The following is a 14,487-nucleotide window of genomic DNA, read 5'->3' as shown; positions in this document are numbered from 1 at the left end:
GTGTGTGTGTGTGTGTGTGTGTGTGTGTGTCTGCCTCTGTGTGTGTGTATGTGTGTGTGCCTCTCTCTGTCTCTGTCTCTCTGTCTCTCTCTCTCTCTGTGCCTCTCTCTCTCTCTCTCTCTCTCTCTCTCTCTCTCTCTGTATGTGTGTGTATGTGCCTCCCCCCCGTGTGTGTGTGTGTGTGTGTGTGTGTGTGTGTGTGTGTGTTACATACCCTGGCAATATACCAGTCACAGTGACACTGAGACTCCTGGCCAGACACAGGGAAACCAGTACTGTTTAGTCCACACAGGATCAATCAATGAGGTGTAACCTCATCTCGGGAAGGCTCAGAGGAATATATATGTAGCTAAGAAGATAATGAAGTATCTGGCTGAGATGTTATGTCAGTAGAAGGGAAACTGAGGCCGGAGGGGACACAGAAGGCATCTTAGAGATGGAGCCAGGACACCTAAAGGGAGCTCTTGTTTGTCCCTTTGCCTTGCCTGTGATGTGTGACCTCAGGCAGACTGGAGACAGTGTGGGCCGTCTCACCTCCTGAGGGTTTGTCCTGAGTGCTAACCCAGGAGGAACCTGGCACTCAGCAGAACTCAACAGAAGTGTTTATATTCTGACTCACAGCGCTGTGGGGGTCAATTTTGGGGCGCTCCATAGCGATGGTGATACAGTTGAGGAAGATGATGACGAGGACCACATGGTCAAACATCTTGTGGGTGATGATCCGGTGACACAGGAGACGAAACCTGCCCCAGGGATAGGGAGTAAAGTCTGGGAAGGGGGGACTCCCGCAGACTGTCCCCTGCTCCCTTGCACTAGGACCCCATCGCCAGCATCCCCTGATAGCACCAGAACAGACCTTGACTGAGGAGGAAAGATATAGGCCGACCAGGAATCTCGCTCTCGGCAACAGGCAGGAAGCCGGGATCTGACCCAGGCTTGTATTCGTTCCCCTTTGCTCTATGGAAGGAACACTGTGGGGTTAGTGGGACCAGGCCCCCATGCCTTCAAAGTCTGTCTCTATCTGAGCAGCTTCCTTCCCAAGCTCAGGACCAGCCCCTTCCTTTACCTTTAAAGTCACCCCTTGGCTCTCTACACGGCAACCCCCCAGCATCGTCCTCCTTCATCTCCGCCCTCTGGCCCTGCATCCCAGCCCCTTCCCTCTACCCTCCTCTGTGTTCTTCCCATCTTGCCTCCAGCCCAGCTCCCTGCCTTTCTTCCCATCTCTCCCTGCTGGGTTTGGAAACTGCATCAATAATCAAACATTGTACTCATCACAGCTGTCTGCTCAGATACACCTGGGCCGAGGAGACAGGGACCCTGTGCGAGTGCTAACCCTGCATCCTGTGTCCCTGTCCTTGTGCTTATTTTCGGGGCAAAGGGGGGTGGTGAAAGAGGTGGGGGAGGAGTAAGTGGCTGAGGACGTGCTGTAAGTCAAGGCTTGTGATGAGGTTCAGATGAGAAAGGGGGACAGGAGGGGAGGGGAGACATCATTTTAGAAAGATGAGTGATGGGTCTTCCTGAGTCACAGGGGGAGGGCCATGAAAGATTCATACACATCTGCCTGAAACCATTCATATCCACCAAGGACAGCAGAGCACAGCCCAGGACACAAGCACCAGGGCTCGAGGCTCTGCAGGGTGGCAGAGAGAGAGAGAGAGAGAGAGAGAGAGAGAGAGAGAGAGAGAGAGAGAGAGAGAGAGAGAGAGAGAGAGAGAGAGAGAGAGAGAACAGCTTGACAGCTTACAGGATGGACATCCCTTGAAGATCTGGGGTGAGGGGTCGCAGGGCCCCACGGGAATCTTACCAGATTTCCCTCATCATTGTCATCATCCCCATCCAGTTGGGGCTCATCAGTCCTCAGGGTGCGGGCCAAACGCCCTGAAGCCGACTTGCCATTACAGTCTTGGTGCTCAGAGGCAGAGCTCCGGCCGCTGGCTGTGCGGTGCAGCCCGGGCACCTGCAGAGTGTCAGGCAGGTCAAAGGAACTCTTGGCCTCACGTTCCAAGGAACCCCTGTGGCGATGGTCACTGCCGGCCGGGCTGGCCCGGTCCTCTTCTGAACTTTCCTCCTCATCCTGACTCTCCTGACCCTCTCCAGACAGCAGGGACCTCCGCTCCCCGCTCGGGCTCCTCCGCTTTAGGCTGGGGGCCCGGCCCAGGCTGTTCCTGCTGGAGCGCCTGCTGGTCCAGCTGCTTGCCGCACTCCAGGGACTGTGCGGGGAGCTGCGGGCACTTGGCTGCAGGGTGACAGAAGAGAGATGATCTCAGGGGAGGCTGCAAGGGTCTTCATTTCTCATGGGTACCTCTATCCCGTGAGCCTCCCTGGAGAAGAGATGCTAACTGGAGGTGTGTCTGGAATCCAGAGCCTCGATTTGGATCTGGCTTCAGCCTACTAAACTGTGTGGCTAGAGGCCAGTTACTAAGCCTCTCTGAGCCTCCGTTTTTCTCATCTCTAAAGCAGATTCAGAAATATCACTTGTTCTTCATTTAGCTGGTGAGATGAGTCTTGGCATCACCAACAGGCAATATGAAATAACAAGAAAGAACTCAGCTTAATAGCAAGAAAGCCAGTGGTTCTCAACCTGTGGGTTTGAACCCTTTCAGGGGTCAAATGATCCTTTCACAGGGGTCACCTGAAGCCACGGGAAAACACAGATATTTACATTATGATTCACAGCAGTAACAGGAATAGACCTATGAAATATCAAAGAGAGTAATTTTACGCGTGGGGGTCAGTACAACATGAGCTGAATTAAAGGGTTGCAGCATCAGGAAGGCTGAGAACCACTAAACGAAGCAATCCAGGGGTTGGGGGATTTGGCTCAGTGGTAGAGCGCTTGCCTAGTAAAGCGCAAGGCCCTGGGTTCGGTCCCCAGCTCTGAAAAAAAAAAAAAAAAAAAAAAAAAAGCAATCCAATTGAAAGCAGGGTGTGATGGTGTCGGCCTGTGGGGGGAAGCAGAAGCAGGAAGGCCAGGAGTTCAAGGTCATCCTTACTACACACTGAGCTCATGCCAGCCTGAGCTAACACTAGACTCTGCCTCGAAAAGAAAACAACAAAAGCAAATGGGACATGAATAGACATAGCTCAGAAGAAGAGAAAAACCACAAGCAAATACATGGGAAATGTTCAGTAATGCTAATCATCGGGAAGGACTAAAGGTTTATTTCTCACTTTCGTGTGTGTGTGTGTGTGTGTGTGTGTGTGTGAGAGAGAGAGAGAGAGAGAGAGAGAGAGACAGACAGACAGACAGACAGACAGACAGAAACAGAGACAGAGCAAGACAGAGAGACAGAAAGAGAGAGATCTATGTGTAAGGGTGTGTATGTATGATGTATATGTGTGTGTGCATGTATGAGATCTGTGTATGTGTATGAGATCTGTATGTAAGGATATGTACATATGATGTGTATGTGTATAAGATCTGTGTGTATGGGTGTGAATGTATGATATGTATGTATGAGATCTGTGTGTAAGGGTGTGTATTTATGATATGCATGTGTATGAGATCTGTGTGTATGGGTGTATATGTATATGTGTGTGTATGAGATCTGTGTGTATGGGTGTGTATGTATGATGTGTATGTGTATGAGATCTGTGTGTAAGGATATGTACATATGATGTGTATGTGTATGAGATCTGTGTGTATGGGTGTGTATGTATATGTGTGTGTGTATGAGATCTGTGTGTATGGGTGTGTATTATGATATGTATGTGTATGAGATCTGTGTGTATGAGTGTGTGTGTATATGTGTGTGTGTGAGATCTGTGTGTATGGGTGTGTATGTATGATATGTGTGTGTATGAGATCTGTGTGCACGGGTGTGTATGTATAATGTATGTGTGTGTTTGTCATAGTACGCCTCAGGTGTTGATCCTCAACTTCCACCATCTCCTGAGATAGGATCATTCATTCTTTGTCACTGTGTACCCAGCTAGCCTGTGAAAGTCCACGACTCTCCTGTGTCTGCCTCCCATCGCACCACAGGAACTGGGATATTACAGCCAAATGCTCTCATGGCCACTTGTCTGTGTGTCATGGGTTCAAATCCAGGTCCTCATATTTGTGTGGCAAGCGCTTTGCCTACCGAGCCATCTCCAAACCCCCGAAATACAACTTAAACAGTAAATGGCTTACACCTGTTGGGATAGCTATTGTCCAAGTCAGTGTGGAGAAAAGGGAACATTTGCACACTGTTGGCATGAATATAAATTAGTACAGCTACCATGGAAAACTATAGGGGAGATCTTAAAAAAAAAACCCTAAAAATAGAACGACCGTCTAGTCCAGCAATCCTGCTACTAGGTACACAGACAAGGCTTGAAATCAGTATGCAAAAGACACAGATGTATGCTCGTGCTCGTTGCATCACTGTGACAATAGCAAAGTATCCAGCAACTGAACGGATTTTAAAAATGGGGTTACGCAGACGGCTCAGTGGTTAAGAGCCTGCAATACTCTTAAAGAACCCAAGCTCAGTTCTCAGCATCTGAATTGGGCAGCTCACGACTACTTGTAACTCTGGGTCCAGGAGGGATATTACATGTTCTTCTGAACTTAGGGGCACTGTTCTCTCTCTCTCTCTCTCTCTCTCTCTCTCTCTCTCTCTCTCTCTCTCTCTCTTTCTCTCTTCCTTTTCTCCTCCATTTCTCTCTTGCTTGCTCTCTCTTTGTCTATGTCTCTCTCTCTGCTTCTCTCTCTCCTTCCCTCTCCCTCCCTCTCTCCCTTTCTCCCTCTCCCTCTCTCCCTCTCCTTTCCTCCCTCTCTCCCCTCCCTTCCTCCCTCTCTCCCTCTCCCTCCATCTTCCTTACTCCATCTCTCTCTTGCTTGCTCTCACTCTCTCTATGTCTCTCTGTCTCTGCTTTTCTCTCTGTCTCTCTCTGACTCTCTCTTTCTCCCTCTCTCTCCTCTCCTTCCCTCCCTCTCTCTCTTTTTCCTCTTTCTCACTCCATCTCTCTCTTGCTTGCTCTCACTCTCTCTCAGTCTATGTCTCTCTCTGTCTCTCTACTTCTCTGTCTCGCTCTCTCACAAATCTGCGCACACATGCACTCAATATTTATAAGTAAAAATAGAAATAAAAAAATTTTTTTAAGAAAAAGAACACATGGAACATACACACAGCATTCAGCCTTAAAAAAGAGGAAGGCTGATGGCTCAGTGGTAAAATCCTTGCCACACAGGATGAGGGCCTGACGTTGATAGCCAGCACCCATCCATGTACAAAAGCCAGGTATGGTTGTATATACCTGTAACTCGAGCACTGAGGTCAGGGGTGGAGACAGAATTACCCCCCAAGTGTGCTGACAAGCCAGTCTAGACCATCAGTAAGCACCAATTTCAGCCAGAGACCCTATCTCAAAAGTTAAGGTGGTGAACAATAGAGAAAGGCATCCACCACTAACCTCTGTCTTACACACACACACACACACACACACACACACACACACACACACGCACACACACTTAAATACAAATAGTAAAAAATGGAAAAAAGGAAATCCTATCACTGCTGACATCAGTGACCTTGAAGAATGAGTGACCTTGACGAAAAGGATACTAAATAAAACAAGCCAGGCACAGAGAATCAGGGTCCCTCCATGACCATGATTTGGATTCCAGAAGGGCTGAATGTATAGAAGAGCTGAATGGTGATTCACGGAGCTTGGGAGGCTGAGAATGGGAGGCTATTGATCTAATGGTGCGAAATGTCAGTAGTCAGAGCACAGGAGCACACCTAAAGTAGCATGGTGGTTACAAACAGCAATGACCTAATGTTGGGGGTGGGGTGGGGGGTTTTGGTTTTTTGGTTTTGGTTTTGGTTTTTTGCTTGTTTTGTTTTGTTTCGGTTTGTTTTTTTGAGACAGGTTTCTGTGTAGCCCTGACTGTCCTGGAACTCACTCTGTAGACCAGGCTGGCCTCAAACTCAAAGATCCACCTGCCTCTGCCTCCCTGAATGCTGGGATTAAAGGCCTGCACCCACACCCCCACCTAACATGTTTTTCAAATTTACAAACAGAGTAGACTTTAAATATAATGACATAAAAGAAAGTACATGAGGTGCTTTATGCACTAATTTGCTTAATAAGGTCACTCCATATTTGCAGGCATCAAATACCACGTTTTACTACATAAATATATACAATAATTTGTCCGCTAAAAGCAACGTCTTAGCTGGCTGATGTGGTGGTGACACACAACTTTAATCCCAGCACACCGGAGGCTGAGGCAGGTCGAGCCCTGTGACTTCAAGGCCAACCTGGTCTACATAGTGAGTTCCAGACAGCCAGAGCTGCATAGTGAGACTCCGTCTCAGAAAACCAAAATAAATAAAGCCTTGGCTCAGGAGTGGTGTACATCTCTTATCCCACTACTCTGGGAGACTAAGGCAGAGGGACCACACGTTCAAAACCAGCATGGGCTATGTGGTGAGACTCTTTCAAAATGCCAGATGAAATAGTAACAAATTAAAGATGACGGTTGGAAATAAAAAGTAAGGACAATGCAAGCACAGGCCAGTCTCCCACGGGAGGAGCTGGGTCTGTCAGCTCTGTGGTTCATTCAGTCATCTGCGACTGAGGTCCCCATCTGTAAAATGGACGCAATGACGCCTCCTCTCCCACAGTCGTGGGCCAGTAAAGACCAGTTACTGTCCACAATACCTGCAGCAGAATCTAGCCTGGTACCAGGAGCTAAATTAGGGTCTGATTAAATATAAAGGAGAAATGTGTGCCCCACCTTGCTCTATAGAAGAGGTCTAGAAAGGCTAAATCCTGTCCAAGGTCAAGAGAACAGTAGAGTCTGGTTTAGAATGCTTTCTTTTTGTTTTGTTTTGTTTTGTTTGTTTGTTTTTAACCTCCAAGGCTAAGACTTTCTGTCACCTATCTGTTTCGCTAGCACTGACTGCTCCATCCAGCCTGTGTCCCAGGGGCTGTCTCCTTGGACCTGCCTGCCTTCAGCCCCTCATCCTGCTGTGCTGCTAATCTCCTGCAGTGGGGCAGCAGCGTGCGTTTCCTTACCGGAGATTTCATCTCATGGTGGGCAGCTCCAGGCTCAGCGGAGCCACTGCTACTGGTACGGCGAGAGCCAGAGCCCAGTGCTTCCCCCACACCTGTGCTGGAGCTCTTGGGTAGTGACATTGGTGTCGCAGCCGTATGGATGATGAGGGGTGGCAAAAGGCTCTTTCGTAGTTCCGCGTGTTCTCCCAAAGCCACCACTGAAAGAAGAAAGGAGATTCTGAGTCCATCTGGGCTGGTCCAAAGGTCAGAGGCTGTACCCTCAGGACCACTACTCACGGGCCAAGCGCTTCTTTCTGTCCCCATCACCATCCACGCTGGGCGAAAAGAAATCAGGCTCTGACTCAGACTTGGTGGCATCTCCCTAGGGTCAGGGAACAGTGGGTCATTAGGACCCTGGCCAGGTAGGTGTCATCAGCATGGACTGAGGTCTCCCTCTCTCCACATAAACATACCACACACAGACCACAAGAACCAGCAACCACAATACGAGGCATGCATGGGGACAGGCCAGACCACCCAGGCTGGGGGCCTGGGGCTTCCCATGGCTGATGCCTCTACCTCCCACCAGCCAAACCTTAGGAAAGGCCATGGATAACCCAGGCCCACAGCACAAGCAGCCTGGCTGGATTGGCACCAAGACTAGCTCAGGGAAGAAGCAGTGGCCAGAGGGGTTAAAACCAGGGTGAGATGGCCACTGCAGCCTCAATTCTAAAAGCCTACTCAAGGCCCTTTCCCTTCTCCTCAGAATGTCCCTCCCTGAACCTCAAACCTATGGATCTGTGAAGGAAACAGGAAGACCCAAGTCAGAGCAACTTAGTACAAAGATGCCACTTTAATCCCTTGACCTCTGACTTCTGACCTCTGACCTCCACCTTCCCCAAACCCCAGCTCCTTCCTGGCCCCATTTCTACTTCTCTCTCTTGTCTCTGGGATAGATTTCTTACTTCCTTCTTAGCAGGTCAGAAGGTTTCCCAGTAATTATACACTTCTCCTTAAGAAGTTATTAAAAAAATACTTGATTGCTACTTTTGATAAGGGCATAAATATTGGATAATTGGCATCTCAGGGGATCACTTTCATTAACTCAGTTTACATCCCTAACGAGGTCTTTAATTATCAAGTGGGATCTCCAGGGGACTGCTAGAGATGCACAGTACTATGGGGTCCCATGGGAAGCCTGGCTTCGCCCCAAATTCTAGTGTCAGTGCAGGAAACAGAGAGGACAGGTTTGGCATGAGGGACCAAAAGGGGGGACATGCTCTGATATGGCTGGCAGGATTTGATTCAAGGACTGGTGGTCAGACACTCAGAGGTACATTTGAAGTGTGTTTACATTCTGACAAGAGCTATACCCCATCCTTATATCCTCCAAGGACTTGTAATGAGCTGAGGTGTCTTTGGGGGTCTCCAGTGAGGGCTCAGGGCAAGGAGTAAAGGGAATATGTTCTACAACCACAGGTCTTAACTCCACTCAGGCTGGATGTTTCAGACTCCTGCAGAACCCGGATGCAGGCGGGCACACATGTGGTACCCACATACACGTGCACATAGAGGATTCTAAGTCCCTTCCTTCTCTGGCCCATCTACAGGCCTGGCAGAGATGGGAATGTGTCCTCTGTGGGTTGATGTGGCAGAGGCAAAGAAGCTCCTCCCTTCCGTGTCCTCAAGTGGGCAGGGTGGGGGGGAAGGGACTTAAAATCAAAGCAAACCTCACAACACCAATGACCACCACGGCGACCACAGGTTGCACAACAGCTGAGCATGAACAGGAACACAGAGACACAGGGGCGGGTGGAGTGGAGGAGGCACTGGGCACAGGGGCATGCTGACTCGTGATGGCATACCTACCCCCTGAGAGTTGACAGGCAGCTGAATACAGCTTAACTGTCCACTCGCATCTTCCCGTTTGCCGATTTCCTACAGGGAGAGGGGGAGGCAGGGGAGGGCTGTTCTTCACAGGCTCTCACGCCTTCAAAGATCAGCAATGTCCCAAGAAGACAAGAAAAGGAGATGAGAGACACTGGGTAGGGAGAGCGGGACAGGACAGCCTTCCAGAATTCAGCCTCGGGGGGGCCCCCAGGCCCAAATGAATCCAAAGGGTGAAGGCGAAGGCCACAAAGGTAAGACAAGGTCATGGAGGATCGAGTCCTCCAGTCGTCCTTGTAGGAGTGTCTCACTGCTACACCTTCTCCGTGGAGCTAGGAATCACAACCATGGCCTTGTCAGTGCCAGGCAAGTATCCTACCATTGTATTACATCCACAGCTCTTGACTTCTTGTTAGTGAGGCAGGGTCTCACTAACACGGCTCAGACTGGAATGGAACTCGTGGGCGATCCTCTTGCCTCTGCCCTCTAAGCACTGGGATTTTAGGTGTGCACCACCATTCCCAGCCTTAAACTGCTTAGAAACATAGCTCACTTCCTTGCAGGGTGGGAGAAGACACCACTGCAAGCATCTTCCAGGGCAGGCCCCTGAAGTCAGAAGTTAAAGCAACTGCCCCACACTGTACAGAGGCAGAGACGGTGGGCTGTGCCCTTCATCTCCAGCTGAGAACACGGCTCCCCTCTCGCTGTCCTGAGGTATTTGTGTGGGAACGGGCAGCAAGGGTAAGTAAGGCATGGTAGAGAAGGTAGCAAGGGGAAGTGAGTAAAGCTGGGGACAGGGCCTCGATGAGGAACAGAGCCTCAGCAGTTCTAATCCTCTCAGCCCTCTCGGCGGCTCAGTCCATTCAAGTCAGAGTGGATGCATATACCCAGAGTCAGATGCGATATGACAAGCAACAGTGGGATAGCGGCCATGATGTTGCTTAGTATCAATTAATGGCTACACACAGGGCCTGCTGCTGGCTCATCTAATTAAGTGCACGGATGACAAATAGACAGGAATTCAGGGCACTACCCCCTGGGAATCAGGAAATCAGGAGCCAAGCAGGTTCTGCCCCAAAGCCACCCCCTTACCCACTCTTGGGAGGAGGTTAAGGCCAGCAGGAGAGCTATCCCTTGAGGTCTCCTGCTGAGGTCCACCAAAATGGGGCAGCTACCTCATCCACTGAGGTGGGCTGTCTTATTCATAGAAACAAAACAGTATTTCAGGCCATCACAACCCCAATCGCGACCACGGGGCTCACTGAAACCCCACAATGGTAAGGACAGGTAGCTAATAACACCTACACAGGACAGTGAAGCGGCTGGTCCAGCCCCTCAGGGCCACAGCTTCAGCTCCCCTCATGGAGGAAGGTTAACCTTAAAATCCTTTCTTTCTTACACGCCATACCTAAAGCAATCCAGCCCTTGAAGGCACCAGGCCCTAGATGACACTCTCCAGCAAGGACACTTACGCTATAAAGAGTTAGGAAGGGATCTCCTGTGAAGCCCTTGTCAATCTTTCCCATGCTGAAAAGCTCTCAGGCCCCCAGCAGGGCCAGGGTGACCAGGCCAGACAGAAGGACCTGGCAGCTCTGTTCCCATACTCAGACATTGCTGCTGCCTAGCAACCAGGACAGCTCAGCGGCACTCAATATAACAAGGTGTTTGTGAAAGCTGGTTATTGGGAAGGGTCTATCTACACGGGACACTGCTAGGTCCACCATGATAGCTAGAGAGGGATTATAGGTTCAGGTGTTTTCCACTTCCCTCAGGAATTTATTTATTATTTGTTTTTGCCTGAGAGTAAACTCAGCCCCCATAAATTGCCTTTGGAAGGGGTGGAGAGACCCATCCCCACTCAACTCTTGACTCCAGCAGGCAGCCGGCAACTAAGTGCTGATCATGAGGCTCTTGGGAAAATCCTGTGGTACCTCTCAACTCTTCAGGTCCGAGGGAAACCTCAAAAAAGTGTCCTACAGCAAGGTGCCAACAACCCTCTGTCACTGAGAGGGACCCACCCATCACTAAAGCCTCTCACACATACCACTGCACATGCACTTCCGGCAGCCCTTGCTACCACCCAGCAGGGAGGAAATGTGGTAATGGATAACTACACAATTAAAATGGAAGCAGAGAGAGGCAGGGGCAGACTCCTCTGCAGCCAATAGTGCCCAACACCCACCCCCCTCTCAGCCCAACCGGGCCCAGGGGAAACAGCCCTCCCTCGCAAGGCTGGGAAAGAGTCAGAAAATAGATTTTTGTTTTTCCACCGTGTGCTGGGTATTTATAGACAAGGCCGCAGCGGGAGTTTCCATCCGGGTCACCCAGCGAGAACTGGACCAAGAGCTTCTCTGGGCCCAACCTGGTGCATTTCTAGGTTGGGTCAACCTGCCCTGTGTGAGGTGCTGGGATGACGGGAGCTTGGGTGGGAAGGCAGGCAGAGCTGAAGGAGAAGGAGGTAGGATTTGGGGACAGAAAGTGTTGCCCTGGCACAGCCGGGGCAGGATCAATGCGAATCAATATTAATTGATGACGCTGCCTGTGACGGAGGTGACAGAGTCTGGGCTGGAAATAGGACGCTCATCTCTGCCATGCTTGCAGCTAATTGGGCTCATTTCTCACCCTGGGCAGCTCAGCCCTGCCTGGGGCTCTCTGGTGGCATCTTCATCGGCTCGGCCTGCTCTCAGATGACTTGCGCATAAACCTCCCACATCCCTCAGCCCAGATGGGTCCTCTCCAGATGTCCCATTAAAACCCGTGCTCTAGGGTCCAGCTACATAGGTCCCCAAATCCGGCATGTCTTTCTAGGAAAGGGCCTAGCTGACTGAAAGAGCGTCATATAAGCTGTCAACTTATAACCCACATGGCTTTCTCACCCCTGATGACGGGTTTCATGAGGCCAAGCACCTCCCACCCCAGGCCCACCCTGGCTTTGTCCAGTGGTTACTGCCTGCAAGATCTTTCGGGCCTCATAGTCAGCAGCAGAGGGAAGAAGAGGCAGGCATCCCTCAGTAGGGTGAAATAGACAGGGAGGGGGGGTTACCTCTGCCTGGAAGCCTTCCACAAGAATGGCCACCAGCAGGTTAAAGAGCACATAGTTGCCAAAAGTCATGAGGGCGATGAAGTAAAGAGCAGCCCAAGACGATGTGGAGGCCATGCCGTTGTAGAGGACTTTATTCCAGTCTTCCTGAGTCAGAATCTGCGGGCAGGGGGACAGGAGTCAGGACTTGACTAGACATCTAACCTCCCTGACTCACCCCTGCCCTGTGACCCTCGAACCTGAAAGACAGTGACGATGGCCCAGAGCAGGGAGTCGAAATTCTTCCGGTCTGGCAACGTGTCCCCATCCCGTTCAGATGCGAACTTGCAACCAAAGAGATGCATGCCCAGGATGCTGGAGACACAGGGAGGGCCCAGACAGGGTCGGTCAGGGTCCTGTGATCCTGCCCCTAGCCCCACCCCAGTCCTGGCCAGCTGTGTGCTCACCTGAAGATGAAGATGAAGAGCATGAGGAGCATGCAGAAGGTGGCCACGTTGTCCATGGTCTTCATGAGCACCACGAGCTGGCGCTGCAGGGCCGGCAGGAAGCGCACCAGCTTCAGCACCCGCATCAGGCGGAAGGTCCGCAGCACCGACAGGCCACCTCCCTGCTGGCCCACAATCTCCCACACACTGTGGGAGGCAGGCAGCCTGAGTCCCTGCACCCGTTATCCCTGGCTTCCCTTTCTGAGGACCCATTGGTGACATCTGAGACCAAGCTGCCCAGCCTAGCTCGGAGAAGCCTTTCTGGCTTCAAAGGGGCTGAAAATCCAGGTGACCGAGAGCTCCAGTTCGCTTGACCTCCGCTCTCAGTCAGAGATCATTGCATCCTGGCAGCAGGCAGCCCTCTCCCTAAACCCTGCCATAGCTAGAGCTTGGAGTTATGGAATATTTGCTTTGTTCTCTTCTAATAAAATCTAAAGCCAATTCCAGAAACCAATAAAGGAGTTCTGGCCCTGGGCCGGGGGGTGAGGTGGGGGATGGAATTCTTTCCAGGTCTTGGAAACCCTAAAGTAAGTTGCTGGGTGTCTGAGTCGGTTTCCGAGCACTTTGCAGGAGGGGAAGGAGCTATCTGTACCTCTTCGTCCAACTCCACTTGAGAGCCAGCTCTCCAATCCTCATCCACCCCAGACCTGGGTAAGGTTGAGGACAAGAGCTAGATGCAGTGAAAGCGGATGGAGAAGGGGCCCAGGCTCGAGGAGAGCAAGGTGAGGAGGCCCATTAGAAGATAAAGGGATGAAGCACTGAGGCCACATCCCTCACTCCAAGCCATCCCTGCCAGCACTCTTCCGGACAGAAGCAGGAAGGGGCAGTCATACCTGATGACCACAATGACACCATCAAAGATGTTGTAGGGATTCTTAATGTAGCCAAAGGGACCGTAGACAAGCAGTTTCAGCAGCATCTCCAAGGCGAAGAGGCTGGTGAAGACGATGTTGCTGATTTCCAGGGCGTTGGTGAGCTCCTCGGGCTAGAGGGCAGTGGGGTATGTAGCAGCAGATTCACCCAAGCCCTACATCCCAGTCATCCTGAACACGGGGGCCCCAGGGAGAGGAGGTGCAGAAATGGCAGTCTTAGGGCGTATCGAGGAAGAAAGCACTCAAAGACAGCCATCCTGAGAAAGGGACACACGGACCCCACAGGCCTCATTCGTGAGTCAGGATCTCAGGTCCTGAGAGTACAGATTTCTTTAGGGGCTACTGTGTAAGTTCTGCTATTTCTCCTGGGAGGTCTAAGACTTTTCAGTTCCTATACTGAGGCCCAGGTCACCAAGGTAACACTAAATGACATCAGAGGGCTATGGCCAAGGCTTTATGTGCACACCCAGCCCTGTGGCTCTACATACAGACGCGCTCCACAGCTACTCCATGTGCTCCACAGCTACTCCATGAGCTCCACAGCTACTCCATGAGCTCCACAGCTACTCCATGAGCTCCACAGCTACTCCATGAGCTCCACAGCTACTCCATGAGCTCCACAGTTACTCCATGAGCTCCACAGCTACTCCATGCACCTGACAGCCTGCTTCAAACATCAAAGGCTGTGCTTGTTTCCTCCCAGACACATTGCGAATGCGCACGCTCCTGGGCCCATATGTGTCAGTAAGCAGGAGGGCAAGCCCCAGAACGAGGATGCATCTGCAGCTTGTGCCTGCTGGTATCTGGGCTAATCCTCAGCCCACCCTGCCACTCATTCTGTGACCTTCAGTAAGACTCCCAACTTCTCTGGCCAACTGTAAAACACCGGAGGTAATTCCTTTTATGTTCCTACCCAAGGTCTGGGATGGGAGCAGGGATGCATCCTAGCGAGGCCCTCAGAAGAACAGATGACAAAAGCCATCTCATCTGTTTGTTCCAGCTCACTAGTCTCCTTCCTCCAGTACGAAGTGCCTGTTGTAGGCCTAGCAGTGTACCAGGCATTGAAAGAGCTGTAAAAACACGCCTCCCAGGAGCCCTGTGTCTAGCTAGAAACAAGTTGTATACTCACTAAACAGCTGAATAACCACAAGGGACCTTAGAACCTGCCTTGGTGCCAAAATAAATGATCCAGATAGAAAATGTGGAAGCT

General features: G+C 51.0%; 1 protein-coding gene across 13 annotated transcripts in view; it reads right to left on the bottom strand.

Moving 5' to 3' along the window:
* Positions 1-14,487, bottom strand: part of Cacna1g (calcium voltage-gated channel subunit alpha1 G) — a 67,941-nt gene that overhangs the window by 23,156 nt on the left and 30,298 nt on the right. For 7 of the 13 annotated variants that reach the window (XM_032913256.1, XM_032913262.1, XM_032913265.1 and 4 more), the window contains exons 10-18: positions 13,239-13,390; positions 12,367-12,552; positions 12,160-12,274; positions 11,924-12,079; positions 7,291-7,375; positions 7,015-7,211; positions 1,805-2,236; positions 857-957; positions 620-743 (exon numbers count right to left, since the gene is read on the bottom strand). In XM_032913256.1, coding sequence (XP_032769147.1) covers positions 620-743; positions 857-957; positions 1,805-2,236; positions 7,015-7,211; positions 7,291-7,375; positions 11,924-12,079; positions 12,160-12,274; positions 12,367-12,552; positions 13,239-13,390 — 1,548 coding nt within the window. Of the gene's footprint in view, positions 1-619; positions 744-856; positions 958-1,804; positions 2,237-7,014; positions 7,212-7,290; positions 7,376-8,862; positions 8,932-11,923; positions 12,080-12,159; positions 12,275-12,366; positions 12,553-13,238; positions 13,391-14,487 lie in introns of all 13 variants that reach the window. The other 6 variants (XM_032913255.1, XM_032913254.1, XM_032913258.1 and 3 more) reach the window with 1 other exon arrangement.

Source organism: Rattus rattus, chromosome 9 (assembly GCF_011064425.1).
Source record: "Rattus rattus isolate New Zealand chromosome 9, Rrattus_CSIRO_v1, whole genome shotgun sequence".
Lineage (NCBI taxonomy): Eukaryota > Metazoa > Chordata > Mammalia > Rodentia > Muridae > Rattus > Rattus rattus.
Note: the sequence above shows the minus strand (reverse complement) of the source record. Positions and strands in the feature narration are given on the sequence as shown.